At 43.6% G+C, this 15,639-nt stretch overlaps 1 protein-coding gene across 2 annotated transcripts in view; it reads right to left on the bottom strand.

Moving 5' to 3' along the window:
* Positions 1-555: 555 nt before the first annotated feature.
* The window catches only part of B3GLCT (beta 3-glucosyltransferase), a 1,170,551-nt gene continuing 1,155,467 nt past the window's right edge, over positions 556-15,639 (bottom strand). For both annotated transcript variants that reach the window (XM_063951761.1, XM_063951762.1), the window contains one exon: positions 556-3,290. In XM_063951761.1, the coding sequence (XP_063807831.1) occupies positions 3,129-3,290 (162 nt within the window). In that variant the 3' untranslated portion in view covers positions 556-3,128. The remainder of the gene's footprint in view (positions 3,291-15,639) is intronic.

The raw sequence follows: 15,639 nt of genomic DNA, 5'->3' as shown, positions 1-15,639 counted from the left end.
GCAGGGAGCCTGTTGCCAGCAGTGCTCCCTGAAAATAATAAACCTAACAAAAGCTTTTTCAGAGAAACTCAGGAGAGCTCCCCTGCAGTGCATCCAGTCTCCACTGGGCACAGGAACTAACTGAGGTCTGGAGGAGGGGCATAGAGGGAGGAGCCAGTGCACACCCATTCTAAAGCTTTACAGTGCCCATGTCTCCTGCAGAGCCGTCTATACCCCATGGTCCTTACGGAGTCCCCAGCATCCTCTAGGACGTAAGAGAAAATTGTTCTCCTTTCGCCCATTAGATTTGGGAGCCATGGCCAAAGCAGCTGCTAACAGATAACTACAGCATGCTAGCAGCCAGCAAATGTAAGTACAATTCAAATTTCACAATCATTATGATTACACGGGAACTCACTAGAGCTGCATTATGTTCTTTCTTAATGGAACAACTTGTGCTTTATGTACAAGCATAACAAAAATACAATATACTGTACCGGGCTGTCCTAATGGATTCAACTATCTAGAGTATATTATTGTTTATTGTGGTGCTTATTGGCTATGAAAAATACAGACTTTTTTTGACTGTTTTAGGAAATCTTTATTGTTACAATTACATATTTTGCAAATACTTTAACACAGAACATGTATTAACAACAAGAAACACAAAACATAACAGACACAGTGAACACTGTATAGCAGTAGATGTGCCTACTGCATAAGGCACTCTGTCTTGGGGTGGAAAGAAAACTGTACGAGATCTCAATAAGTTGTAACTTATTTATGAGGCATGGAATAGTGGTTTTACAGCAATCACAGCGATAAATGTGACATGTATAAACGGATTGAGTTTGGTACAGCAAGAAAAATAAAGACCGATCAGCTGGATATTACCTATCCGCTATCATCCCTGAGTGCTGTCTATGTAGTAAGCGTGTATTGTTATGAACCAAATATTGCTCTCCTGCAGTTCATTTCATAGTCTGATTTAGCTTTGTGTGTATATTGCGACAAAAAATAAAATAAAAAAATTAAAGTAACACCGTTACAATGGTTTCAAATGTTATTTATGAAAATGTACAGGTCAAAAGAATCAAAGCACACAGAAGCACCCCCCCCTCCCCATCTCACGTAACAAAATCAACTGTATATTACTGCATTAACTTAAAAAAACAAATGACATGGATTTGCACGTTTAAAAATGGTGTCATTTGTTGGCCCATTTTGTACTTAATTTAAAAATTTGGAAAAATAGGCATTTAATTGACTGCGTAAACTTTAATATATTTAAAAATATGCTAAATGTGTGTCTTACAAAACTGTATCTAAAATTTTGCTCTATCTTTGGTTCCAGGATTTTATTTCACACAATGGGCCTGATTAAGAGTTAAACGTAAAATGGTGACCTTTGTATACGTGCAAAAAAATGCAACTACACGTTTACCTTTCTATGGCTGTATTTTCGGCTGCTTGCATCTCTATATCTACTGTAGTATATATTTCTTGGGTAAGAGATGTGGCCGTCATCATCAATCTGTAAATGTTCACCTGTCCATTGGGATGCACAAAGACACGCCTACTAGAAGCACATCGCTAAGAGAGGTACATTGGTTTGCATCTCCAAATGCATTTAGGTACAAATATCAGAAATGCTTAATTTTATATGGCTGCAAATTTTGCTCACTGCAAGAAATTAAACATCACGGGCTGGATGTAATGGCCTGCGAGATGGCCAGAGCTTAGATACTCCGGCCGAACTCGTAAGTTTTTTTAAAGCAGCACGTTTACAAGGCAAAACCTAGTTGGTTTTGCCTTGTAAACGTTTGCTGCTTTTAAAAAATGTACGAGTTCGGCCGGAGTCTCGGAGCTCTGGCCATCCCACAGGCCAATACATTCGGCCCCTGATATTTATGTTGCAAAAGGTGGTAGGATATATATGACCTCAGACTGTATAGTGACAGAAGGCAGTAGGATATATGTGACCCCAGACTGTACAGTGACAGAAGGTGGTAGGATATATATGACCCAGACTGTATAGTGACAGAAGGTGGTAGGATATAAATGACCTCAGATTCTATAGGGAAAGAAGGTGGTAGGATATAAATTACTTGAGACTGTATAGTGACATAAGGAGGTATAATATAAATTACTCCAGACTGGGTCATGACACAAGGTGGAAAAAATAATTACCTCAGACTCAATAGCAACAAAGGGTGTTAGTATAGAAATGCCCTCTGACCTTATAGTGACAGGAGGTGGTAAAATATAAATGTCTGAAGCAACAGAAAATTTAAGATTATAAAAACATGGATACAGTGCTTCTAAAATAAGACTAGCTTCGACCCCCCCATAAAACGGGATTACTCTCCCAGACTTCCAGAAAGGCAGTTTCCAGAACTTGCACAATTCCCTAATGAAGTTGGCAGGACAATGCCTTGATCATCATACCCAACTATCACTGCAAATAGTGCCAGAGCCATAATGCTTACATGAACTATGTCACCATGCCCTCTACACTTGTCACTTTCACCTCCTCTTTGTGATCTCCCCGGATGGAAGGTCACAAAAGTAGGCAAGTACAGTACCCCCTTCAGACACTAAAACGCTTGAGGTTTAAAACAGAACACAAACAAAAGAAAAATACATTTTACAAAAGCTTTGTTATAAAAACATTTTTTTTTTTTAACGTTTCAAATTATTACTAGAAATTAATGCAAATATCCTTCCATAAATAAAAAAATACATTGCTGTGCTGTATAGGGTTCAGTATGTCCCTATTAGAAAATTTGTGGCTGAAAAAAATGTTTTTGTCCCCCATCCCCCCCTCACCAAACAGGTTTTTCCAATTGTGGGTACATGTACGCACCATGTAACTATTTCTATTAACGTTCATGGGGAATTTTTGCAACCTCTGAACACTGCTAGTGTGCATGATTGGGAGGCAGCCATTTTTTTTGTAATGAACCAGTATTCAACTCATTAGGAAATCGTGACAACCCTGAGGCACAAAGTGATGTCACTAGTGACCCGACAGGTATCCTTCTCATGAATACTAATACAACCAATAAAATGGATGACACTTTAAGCTCTTATTATTACAAACACAACTCAGGTGAATATATTTTCTGCAGAGTCTCCAGTCAGGACTCTCACAACTCTTCTTTCAAATAGCTTTTGTCTTGCAGGTTTTCTTTCTTATCTTGTGCCAGCCAGGTATAATACACTTTTACCGGGTCGATGTTCCAGTGCTTGTGAAACGATACTGGGACTTGGTGAGAAAGGTAATCTTTGGAATAGTCAACAGGCCGTGCCTAAAAACATAAACAGTTAGTGTTACAGTTACTGTGTGTACATATCGCTGAGTGTATACAAGGTCCTGGCTGACTTTTAGTGGAATTCACCCAGGGAAACATGTGTAATGCTGAATGACTGCTTATGGTGGGGGAGGTGAGCCAGTCTACCGAGCACATGTGTACAAAGACACATCAGTAGTAATTTGCAGTGAAAGCAGTAGAAAAAAAAGCAGCGTAGTTCTCTGTTCCAAAAGAAGATGTCATCTTAGCTGCCCTTGAATTAAAACACCATCTTCTTTAGCTGTGCATAATTCATTAACAGTTTTGGAGACAAAGTCACCTAAAATACTCTGCAACATGACCGTACTAATGAAGGTTGAATGAACACTGTGTTTTTAGTAGAGATGAGCGGATTCGGTTTTACTCGGTTTTACTCGGTTCTAAAAACCGAATCTTATTGGCTATCCAAAACACGTGACATCCGTGAGCCAATAAGATTCGGTTTTGAGAACCGAGTAAAACCGAGTAAAACCGAATCCGCTCATCTCTAGTTTTTAGCTGATCCACTGGTTCGCAATGGCGGCGATAATTGGATTCAATAATGGAACGATTAAAATGCTTACTAAAGCCAGTACACTATGTTCCGAGTGGCTTAAACTGCAGTAAAGTATATTTGGGCAAAACACATGGTGATGGGTAACAAATGATGAGAACGCCAGTTAATAAATATAGGTCATATACACATAATGCAGCTGGCGCCCCCAGCTGTTATGTATATATGATGGTAATGGTATTGTCTGGCACTTGCAATGTACTCATTGTAAAGTGCAACGGAATATGCTGCGCTATATAAGAAACTGCTAATAAATAAAAAATAAGATTTTACTCACCGGTAAATCTATTTCTCGTAGTCCGTAGTGGATGCTGGGAACTCCGTAAGGACCATGGGGAATAGCGGCTCTGCAGGAGACTGGGCACAACTAAAAGAAAGCTTTTAGACTACCTGGTGTGCACTGGCTCCTCCCACTATGACCCTCCTCCAAGCCTCAGTTAGGATACTGTGCCCGGAAGAGCTGACACAATAAGGAAGGATTTTGAATCCCGGGTAAGACTCATACCAGCCACACCAATCATGCCGTATAACTTGTGATACTATACCCAGTTAACAGTATGAAATATAACTGAGCCTCTCAACAGATGGCTCAACAATAACCCTTAGTTAGGCAATAACTACATACAAGTATTGCAGACAATCCGCACTTGGGATGGGCGCCCAGCATCCACTACGGACTACGAGAAATAGATTTACCGGTGAGTAAAATCTTATTTTCTCTGACGTCCTAGTGGATGCTGGGAACTCCGTAAGGACCATGGGGATTATACCAAAGCTCCCAAACGGGCGGGAGAGTGCGGATGACTCTGCAGCACCGAATGAGAGAACTCAAGGTCCTCCTCAGCCAGGGTATCAAATTTGTAGAATTTTGCAAACGTGTTTGCCCCTGACCAAGTTGCAGCTCGGCAAAGTTGTAAAGCCGAGACCCCTCGGGCAGCCGCCCAAGATGAGCCCACTTTCCTCGTGGAATGGGCTTTTACTGATTTAGGATGCGGCAATCCAGCCGCAGAATGCTCCAGCTGAATTGTGCTACAATTTCAGCGAGCAATAGTCTGCTTAGAAGCAGGAGCACCTATTTTGTTGGGTGCCTACAGGATAAAAAGCGAGTCAATTTTCCTGACTCCAGCCGTCCTGGAAATATAATTTTTTAAGGTCCTGACTACGTCCAGTAACTTGGAATCTTCCAAGTCCCTAGTAGCCGCAGGCACTACAATAGGTTGGTTCAAGTGAAAAGCTGATACCACCTTAGGGAGAAACTGGGGACGAGTCCTCAATTCTGCCCTATCCATATGGAAAATCAGATAAGGGCTTTTACATGACAAAGCCGCCAATTCTGACACACGCCTGGCCGAAGCCAAGGCCAATAACATGACCACTTTCCAAGTGAGATATTTCAAATCCACAGTTTTAAGTGGCTCAAACCAATGTGATTTTAGGAAACTCAACACCACGTTGAGATCCCAAGGTGCCACAGGAGGCACAAAAGGGGGCTGAATATGTAGCACTCCCTTTACAAATGTCTGAACTCCAGGCAGTGAAGCCAGTTCTTTCTGGAAGAAAATCGACAGAGCCGAAATCTGGACCTTAATGGAACCCAAGTTTAGGCCCATAGTCACTCCTGACTGTAGGAAGTGCTGAAAACGACCCAGCTGAAATTCCTCTGTTGGGGCCTTCCTGGCCTCACACCACGCAACATATTTTCGCCAAATACGGTGATAATGGTTTGCGGTTACTTCTTTCCTGGCTTTTATCAGCGTAGGAATGACTTCCTCCGGAATGCCCTTTTCCTTTAGGATCCGGAATTCAACCGCCATGCCGTCAAACGCAGCCGCGGTAAGTCTTGGAACAGACAGGGCCCCTGCTGTAGCAGATCCTGTCTGAGCGGCAGAGGCCATGGGTCCTCTGATATCATTTCTTGAAGTTCTGGGTACCAAGCTCTTCTTGGCCCATCCGGAACCACGAGTATCGTTCTTACTCCTCGTCTTCTTATTATTCTCAGTACCTTTGGTATGAGAGGCAGAGGAGGGAATACATAAACCGAATGGTACACCCCCGGTGTCACTAGAGCGTCCACAGCTATCGCCTGAGGGTCCCTTGACCTGGCGCAATATCTAGTTTTTTGTTTAGGCGGGACGCCATCATGTCCACCTGTGGTCTTTCCCAACAGTTTACCAACAGTTGGAAGACTTCTGGATGAAGTCCCCACTCTCCCGGGTGTATGTCGTGTCTGCTGAGGAAGTCTGCTTCCCAGTTGACCACTCCCGGAATGAACACTGCTGACAGTGCTAAGACGTGATTTTCCGCCCATCGGAGAATCCTTGTGGCTTCTGCCATCGCCATCCTGCTTGTGTGCCGCCCTGTCGGTTTACATGGGCGACTGCCGTGATGTTGTCTGATTGGATCAGTACCGGCTGGTTTTGAAGCAGAGGCCTTGCCAGACTTAGGGCATTGTAAATGGCCCTTAGTTCCAGAATATTTATGTGTAGGGACGACTCCTGACTTGACCAAAGTCCTTGGAAATTTCTTCCCTGTGTGACTGCCCCCCAGCCTCGAAGGCTGGCATCCGTGGTTACCAGGACCCAGTCCTGTATGCCGAATCTGCGGCCCTCTTGAAGATAAGCACTCTGCAGCCACCACAGTAGAGATACCCTGGTCCTTGGAGACAAAGTTATCAGCCGATGCATCTGAAGATGCAATCCCGACCACTTTTCCAAGAGGTCCCACTGAAAGGTTCTTGCATGGAACCTGCCGAATGGAATTCTGCTTCGTAAGAAGCTCTCATTTTTCCCAGGACTCGTGTGCAGTGATGCACCGATACCTATTTTGGTTTCAGGAGGTCTCTGACTAGAGATGACAGCTCCTTGGCTTTCTCCTGCGGGAGAAATACTTTTTTCTGTTCTGTGTCCAGAACCATCCCCAGGAACAGTAGGCGTGTGGTAGGAACCAGCTGTGACTTTGGAATATATAGAATCCATCCGTGCTGTTGTAGCACTTCCCGAGATAGTGCTACTCCGACCAACAACTGCTCCTTGGACCTCGCCTTTATAAGGAGATCGTCCAAGTACGGGATAATTAAAACTCCCTTTTTTCGAAGGAGTATCATCATTTCTGCCATTACCTTGGTAAAGACCCTCGGTGCCGTGGACAGTCCAAACGGCAGTGTTTGGAATTGGTAACGGCAATCCTGTACCACAAATCTGAGGTACTCCTGGCGAGGATGGTAAATGGGGACATGTAGGTAAGCATCCTTGATGTCCAGGGATACCATGTAATCCCCCTCCTCCAGGCTTGCAATAACCGCCCTGAGCGATTCCATCTTGAACTTGAATTTTTTTATGTATGTGTTCAAGGTTTTCAAATTTAACATGGGTCTCACCGAACCGTCCGGTTTCGGTACCACAAACAGTGTGGAATAGTAACCCCGTCCTTGTTGAAGTAGGGGCACCTTGACTATCACCTGCTGGGAATACAGCTTGTGAATTGCCTCTAGCACAGCCTCCTTGCCTGAGGGAGTTGTCGGCAAGGCAGATTTGAGGAAACGGCGGGGGGGAGACGCCTCGAATTCCAGCTTGTACCCCTGAGATACTACTTGAAGGATCCAGGGATCCACCTGTGAGCGAGCCCACTGATCGCTGAAATTTTTGAGGCGGCCCCCCACCGTAACTGGCTACGCCTGTGGAGCCCCGGCGTCATGCGGTGGACTCAGAGGAAGCGGGGGAAGAATTTTGATTCTGGGAACTGGCTGACTGGTGCAGCTTTTTCCCTCTTCCCTCGTCTCTGTGCAGAAAGGAAGCGCCTTTGACCCGCTTGCTTTTCTGAAGCCGAAAGGACCGTACTTGATAATACAGTGCTTTCTTAGGCTGTGAGGAAACCTGAGGTAAAATATTTTCTTCCCAGCTGTTGCTGTGGATACGAGGTCCCAGAGACCATCCCCAAACAATTCCTCACCCTTATAAGGCTCTATGTGCCTTTTAAAGTCAGCATCACCTGTCCAGTGTCGGGTCTCTAATACTCTCCTGACAGAATGGACATTGCATTAATTCTGGATGCCAGCCGGCAAAATATCCCTCTGTGCATCCCTCATATATAAGACGACGTCTTTAATATGCTCTTATGTTCGCAAAATAGTATCCCTGTTTGACAGGGTCACAGACCACGCTGCAGCAGCACTATCTGCAGGTCTCAGTCTAGTACCTGAGTGTGTAAATACAGACTTCAGGATAGCCTCCTGCTTTTTATCAGCAGGTACCTTCAAAGTGGCCGTATCCTAAGACGGCAGTGCCACCTTTTTTGACAAACGTGTGAGCGCCTTATCCACCCTAGAGGATATCTCCCAGTGTAACTTATCCTCTGGCGGGAAAGGGTACGCCATCAGTAACTTTTTAGAAATTACCAGTTTTTTTATCGGGGGAACCCACGCTTTTTCACACTTCATTCACTCATTTGATGGGGGAACAAAACACTGCCTGCTTTTTCTCCCCACACATAAAACCCTTTTTTAGTGGTACTTGGGTTAATGTCAGAAATGTGTAACACATTTTTTATTGCTGGGATCATGTAACGGATGTTCCTAGTGGATTGTGTATATGTCTCAACCTCGTCGACACTGGAGTCAGACTCCGTGTCGACATCTGTGTCTGCCATCTGAGGGAGCGGGCGTTTTTGAGCCCCTGATGGCCTTTGAGACGCCTGGGCAGGCGCGGCTGAGAAGCCGGCTGTCCCACAACTGTTACGTCATCCAGCCTTTTATGTAAGGAGTTGACACTGTCGGTTTATACCTTCCACCTATCCATCCACTCTGGTGTCGGCCCCACAGGGGGCGACATCACATTTATCGGCATCTGCTCTGCCACCACATAAGCCTCCTCATCAAACGTGTCGACACAGCCGTACCGACACACCGCACACACAGGGAATGCTCTGACTGAGGACAGGACCCCACACAGCCCTTTGGGGAGACAGAGAGAGAGTATGCCAGCACACACCAGAGCGCCATATAATTTAGGGATTAACACTATATTGAGTGAATTTTTCCCAATAGCTGCTTGTATATACAATATTGCGCCTAAATTTAGTGCCCCCCCCCCTCTCTTTTTAACCCTTTGAGCCTGCAAACTACAAGGGAGAGCCTGGGGAGCTGTCTTCCAGCTGCACTGTGAAGAGAAAATGGCGCCAGTGTGCTGAGGGAGATAGCTCCGCCCCTTTTACGCAGACTTTTCTCCCGCTTTTTTATGGATTCTGGCAGGGGTATTTATCACATATATAGCCTCTGGGGCTATATATTGTGATATATTTGCCAGCCAAGGTGTTTTTATTGCTGCTCAGGGCGCGCCCCCCCCCCCCCCCCCCAGCGCCCTGCATCCTCAGTGACCGGAGTGTGAAGTGTGTATGAGGAGCAATGGCGCACAGCTGCAGTGCTGTGCGCTACCTTGGTGAAGACTGATGTCTTCTGCCGCCGATTTTCCGGACCTCTTCTTGCTTCTGGCTCTGTAAGGGGGACGGCGGCGCGGCTCCGGGAACGAACACCAAGGCCAGTTCCATGCGGTCGATCCCTCTGGAGCTAATGGTGTCCAGTAGTCTAAGAAGCCCAAGCTAGCTGCAAGCAGGTAGGTTCGCTTCTTCTCCCCTTAGTCCCTCGATGCAGTGAGCCTGTTGCCAGCAGGTATCACTGTAAAATAAAAAACCTAAAATTAACTTTCTTTCTAGGAGCTCAGGAGAGCCCCTAGTGTGCATCCAGCTCGGCCGGGCACAGAAATCTAACTGAGGCTTGGAGGAGGGTCATAGTGGGAGGAGCCAGTGCACACCAGGTAGTCTAAAAGCTTTCTTTTAGTTGTGCCCAGTCTCCTGCGGAGCCGCTATTCCCCATGGTCCTTACGGAGTTCCCAGCATCCACTAGGACGTCAGAGAAACTAACTTTTTTTATTAGATGCAGAATACAGTTTCTCACACAAATATTAGTGTAGATTTACATGCTTATATAATTTCTTGCAACATTAATTTAAGACACCACTGTCTGCAGCAAACAAAGTGCAACTGGGGACCTGACTCAGATTATTATTATTATAATTTATTTATATGGCACCACAAAGGATCCGCAGCGCCCTTTACAGAGTACATAAACACATGAGCAAAATAAGAAAAAGCAATTACAGTTCAAGACAATATATTGGACAAGTACGAAAAAAACAGGGGTTAGGTGTCATCAAAGGGAGTATGGAGTATAAGATAGTGTAAGAGAAGGAAAGGCACATGAGGGGAGGACGCTCTGCTCCTGCCAGCTTACAATCTAAAAGGTGAAGGGGTGACACAGATGGGGTAGACATTAAGCCTGGAGAAGTGATAAAGCAGTGATAACTGCAAGGTGATAACGTACCAGCCAATCAGCTCCTAAATGTTAATTTACATATGGGAGCTGATTGGTTGGTGCGTTATCACCTTGCAGTTATCACTGCTTTATTACTTCTCCAGGCTTAATACATCAGCCCCTGAGTGTAGACAAGAGGGTTATGAGGAGAGTTGGCTGGGTTTGGTGAAGAAGTGGATCTTGAGAGATGCATCTCTGCCTGGGGGTAGCCCTCGCCACTATCAGCTCATGTGTCGCATTATGCATACATACCTCGATGGAGGATACGAGTGTAGCTGGATCTGTGTGTGTGATGGGATCGATGCATACCTATCTATATATATAGGTATATATATAAATCTATTACTGACCCCCCAGGTAGACCTATTATTGCTGCCCGGGGTAGCCTGTCACAGCCTGCCTCTGTTTATATTGACAGTATACTACAACCCTATATTAGGGAACATCCGAGATATCTACTTGACACTACATCATTGCTTGTTAAGCTCCTGGCTCTTCCTAAATTAGACTCTGATGTGACAATGTTCACTATTGATGTTACGAATTTATATACTGTCATACCTCATGACCTAGGCTTGGCTGCTGTGGGGCGGTTTTTGAATAGTCAGACATCATATAGTGGTCCTGATGTTACATTTGTAATCAATTTGCTTAAATTTATCTTGACAAGGAATTATTTTCTCTATAATGGTTTATTTTACTTACAGCTGATTGGTTGTGCTATGGGGGCGGCGGTGGCCCCCTCATATGCCAACATTTTTATGTTTGATGTTGAAAAATCTGTATTCTTCTCTGAGGAACTGATTGCAAATAGGATCATCTTTTTTTGCCGCTATATTGATGATCTGTTGATCTTTTGGAAGGGTGATAGTAATGATCTAATCAATCATATTAATCGACATAATTTAGGCCCTAGCCCAGTAAAGTTCACCTTCTCTTCTAGTTCTACAGAAATTCATTATTTAGATGTCGCCATATGTTTACATGAGGGCTGTATTTCAACTAACCTCTATTCCAAACCTACGGACCGTAACAACCTACTTGTTCCTAGTAGTTGTCATCCTAGACCTTTAATTGCAGGGCTGCCTTACTCTCAATTTATCCGTGCTAGACGTATTACCTCAGATAGTAAACAAGCGGAATATCAAATTGATATCTTGTTGAAATTTTTTTTAGAACGAGGATACGACTGTGATCAATTACTACATACTAAATCCAAGGTTTTGAGTATGGATAGATCGTCATTATTGAAGCCTAAATCTCGTGACAATAAAAAGGTTCTTCCCTGGGTAACACAATTTACTACAGCTAGTGGCCCTATTAATAAAATCTCTAAAAACCTTTGGCCGATTATTACATCAGATCCGGATTGTAATCTGTCTAATACCAAACGCGGACGCAATATCCGTGACATTTTAGTCAAAGCGGATATTTCAGAACCTACTCCTAGTATCTATAGGGGAAAATTGGGATGCATACGTTGCACTTGCGTCACGTGTAAATTCCTAATCCCTGGCGATACTTTTCATCACCCACATACCGGTAAAGTTTTACATATTAGACATAGACTCACATGTAACTCTAAATTTACAGTTTACCAAATCATCTGCCCTTGTAGCTTGTCTTATATAGGCAAAACTGAACGCCCCTTTAAGGAGCGTATGGCTGCCCATCGGTCAGCAACTAAGGCTGCGTTGATCTCTGGTAACAGTGACCAACCTGTTGCGAGACATTTCGCATCAGCAGCACACAATTTGACCACTCTCAAGTATAGGATGATTGACCATGTGCCGCATTCTTTACGGGGTGGCAACCGTGGCCTTAAATTGCTCCAATGTGAGGAGCGCTGGATCTTTCGTTTGGGTACCCTAGTACCTAGGGGCCTCAATGTACAGTCCGGTATTGCTACTCTGGCCAATAATTCTTAAGTTGCTTATATTTATCCTTAATGTTGCATTCTGTACTAGGTTGTCTTTTTAGATTATGTCTCTATATGCCTATTAAGGTTATGCACATCTTTACAGTCCGTTACTGATATATGGTCTGTGATGCTTTATTAGTTTTTGTGTTGCTCATTAATACTTATTGTTTATATATATATGAAAGTCATTCATGTATCTGTGCTTATATGCTTTACGTCCACTGTTTATTTTAGTTGCTATGGTGATGGGTCTGTCAAGATTCACTGTCTGACGCTTTCTCTTAGTGCGTCATGACGTCACTTCTGCTGTGCGTCGGACGGGTGAGCGGTCCCGCCACGGCGTTTGGCATCTCACATGGTGATGTTCCCTATTTAAGGTATGTTGTTTGATATGTATTTGTATATCCTGACGAAAATGCTGTATTAAAGAGGGCATTGAAACGTTGCACTTTACGATTAATCTGGTATTGTAATCATTGGAGTGCTGCACCGTTCGTTCTAATTTTTTTTATATATATATATATATATATATATATATATATATATATATATATATATATATGATTCCAGTCTTCTGGAGGGGCACTCTCCTCAAACAATAGTCCAAAGAAAAATATGATTCTTAAATATTTTGTGGTTTTATTGAGTTAACACTTTGTGGCTTAATTTGGTCGACGTTTCGATTCATGGAAATTAATCTTTCAAGACAAGCCTCAATCATATTCAACTATACTACATCCAGGCTACAGCAGAAAAAGAACTACAAGGAATAAAAGCAAAAAACACAGAATCAATCTCCCGGGCCCGTGCATAAAACAATATCACTAAATAAGTCACAATCCACACCATAAACATAGTATATAAAGACAGGTACTCACAAGTTTAGGCACCAAAGTGTGATGAGTAGCATACTACGATCTAAATGTGTATAATATCCAGTCCCGCCAGCACCACATACGTTAAAACACCAACCAACACCAAATGCCCAATAGCTAATAGATACTCACTAGTACAGTGTCAACGGCTCCAAACAGCATGGGGCAAACATTCAAAGCCATAACAGCATGCTTCAATATATCCCACTAAAGGTATAGATAAGACGATAGAAATAAATACACAGAGGCCCAGAGGCAACTGGATCGACCTAGCCAAAATTAAAATACTTACTAAGTAATAACATACAGACTGGTTAAGTCTTCCGATCCAAAACAGCATCATTAGATCATCCTGAAACAAATAGCATAAAAAGATGCCACTACTAACCATCTTATGTACCAAAAAAACTAGATTCTAGGTAATAGTTCATAAAGTACTCACAAATATGGAAGTGCCACCATGTTAACCCTGCAGGAGTCATGCATAACTGACCAAACAACCCCAGCTATATAAAGGGGAGGAACAGGAAGTATGTAGTGCAACCAACAAAACAGACCTACCTGTCCAACACATTCGCCTAGCCGAACTATATGTTATTACAAGATAATGTAAAGTGTAACCTCATGCCGTTCGGGCACACTTAGTTCCCATCATATACAAAAGCGCCCACATATATCAAAACGGCAACATAAAAACGGTGGAAGCTGCTTACCGCCACGGGCGGAAGTGGCATGCGTTCCACACACCGAATCCCAGAGGTGGTTTGCGTTCCACCACCTGGAAACCAGTGGTGACGGGGACTCAAGAAGCACACACTTGGTCTGCGTGCCACATGCCCCGCTCGTGGAACGCAGATGACACATGCGCAGTGGACCCAGCTCTTCAATAAGTGAACAAACTAAGCCAGCAGAATTACATACTAAAGCCTGTTATGCTAAATAAAGGGCAGGGTGCACAAATCAGATGTCAACAAAGCACAGTTATCACTAGTCCAACTCACACATCAATGTCCAATAGCATGCACCAAATAAGTTCTGTAGTATGTTATATATCAGATCACTTCAACCTACAACATGAGACGCCATACTGTAAGGTATACCCCAGTGTGTATCAAAGCGTAATGTAATGTATCATGCCGGGCCCAGAAGATTTAGACAGAATAACACAAACACCGAATGTCACATAAATACATAATGCATAAAATAACAATCCACAATAATACATATTTCAGATACAATAGTTCAAGACAAATGAACTGTAAATGATATGCAATCCAAACATACCGAACGTAACAACACAAGTCATTCTCATCGTGTTTACCCATAATGCTGACAGATACAATAAATATTTATTCATAATAATTAGAGGAAGATTGTCATGGTGTTGTATTCATTGAGCCCCTTAGGGGACACTGTGTCCAAGGTGGAAATCCGGAAACTTTTGCGTTTCTTCAGGGCCAGTGATCGATCACCCCCATTCAATAGGGGGTGGGGGGGTACCCAATCAATGAGCATACATTTAAGATTTGCCACCTGATGACCGTTCTCTAAATAATGTCGTGCTACAGGTTTATCCGAAGAACCTGTTTGAATGGCCGCCCGTATTGTGGCTCTATGGTTTGCCATACGGTCTCTAAAACACCTGGATGTCAGACCTACACAGTATAGCCCACAGGGGCAAGTTAATAGATAAATTACATAATCAAGTTTACAATGCAGGTGGTACTTAATCATGATCTTCTTCCCAGAGTGTGGGTGATCAAACGACTGTCCAACACATAAGGACCTGCAAGTTGTACAGTTACCGCAAGAGAAACACCCAGGTTTAGAGCGCATAACCTGAACAGGGTCAAGTTTCACATCTGGGGTAAGGGCCCAGCGGCCGCGGACTTCCAGTCTCGCCGGAAGTGACGTATGCGTTCCAGGCAGTGGAACGCATCAGCTGTGCAATCTGGGTGGGATTGGCACAGTTTTTACAAATTAGTTATGGTATGTAGCAGAGGCCTGGGAGGCACAGACCTCAGTTCCAGTTCCCTACTGTTGACTACTGCTTGTATGTTTACCTATGACTACGTTGCCGCACTTTGAAAAAGGTCCTCATTTGAACCGAATATATATAGTATCACACTCGGCAGCACTCAAGGTTTAAAGAAACAGACAGAGGCTTTTTTGTTTATCTCATCAACGTTTCAATGTCACAAGTCAGACATTTTCACACACACACCAGAGCTCCCTCGTGCTATGCCCATTTAAAAGCCCCCTTTATCATGTGCCCTAGTGCCAGCTCAGAGCCTCCTCAAGTTATGCCTCAGTCTTTAATCAATATAATACACATCTCAAGTACTTTATAATACTCAGCAGTGAACAATGTCCAAGTACATTACTAATCACAGCACTACGGACGGTGTAATAGTTAGCATTACTGCCTCACAGCACTGAGGTCATGGGTTCGATTCCCACCATGGCCCTAACTGTGTGGAGTTTGTATATTCTCCCCGTGCTTGCGTGGGTTTCACCCGGGTACTCCGGTTTCCTCCCACAACCCAAAAATATACAGGCACCTGTAGGTTAATTGGCTGGAATGAGTGTGTGTG

Source organism: Pseudophryne corroboree, chromosome 2 (assembly GCF_028390025.1).
Source record: "Pseudophryne corroboree isolate aPseCor3 chromosome 2, aPseCor3.hap2, whole genome shotgun sequence".
In the NCBI taxonomy this organism is placed as follows: Eukaryota; Metazoa; Chordata; class Amphibia; order Anura; family Myobatrachidae; genus Pseudophryne; species Pseudophryne corroboree.
This window is presented reverse-complemented; position numbering and strand designations above follow the sequence as displayed.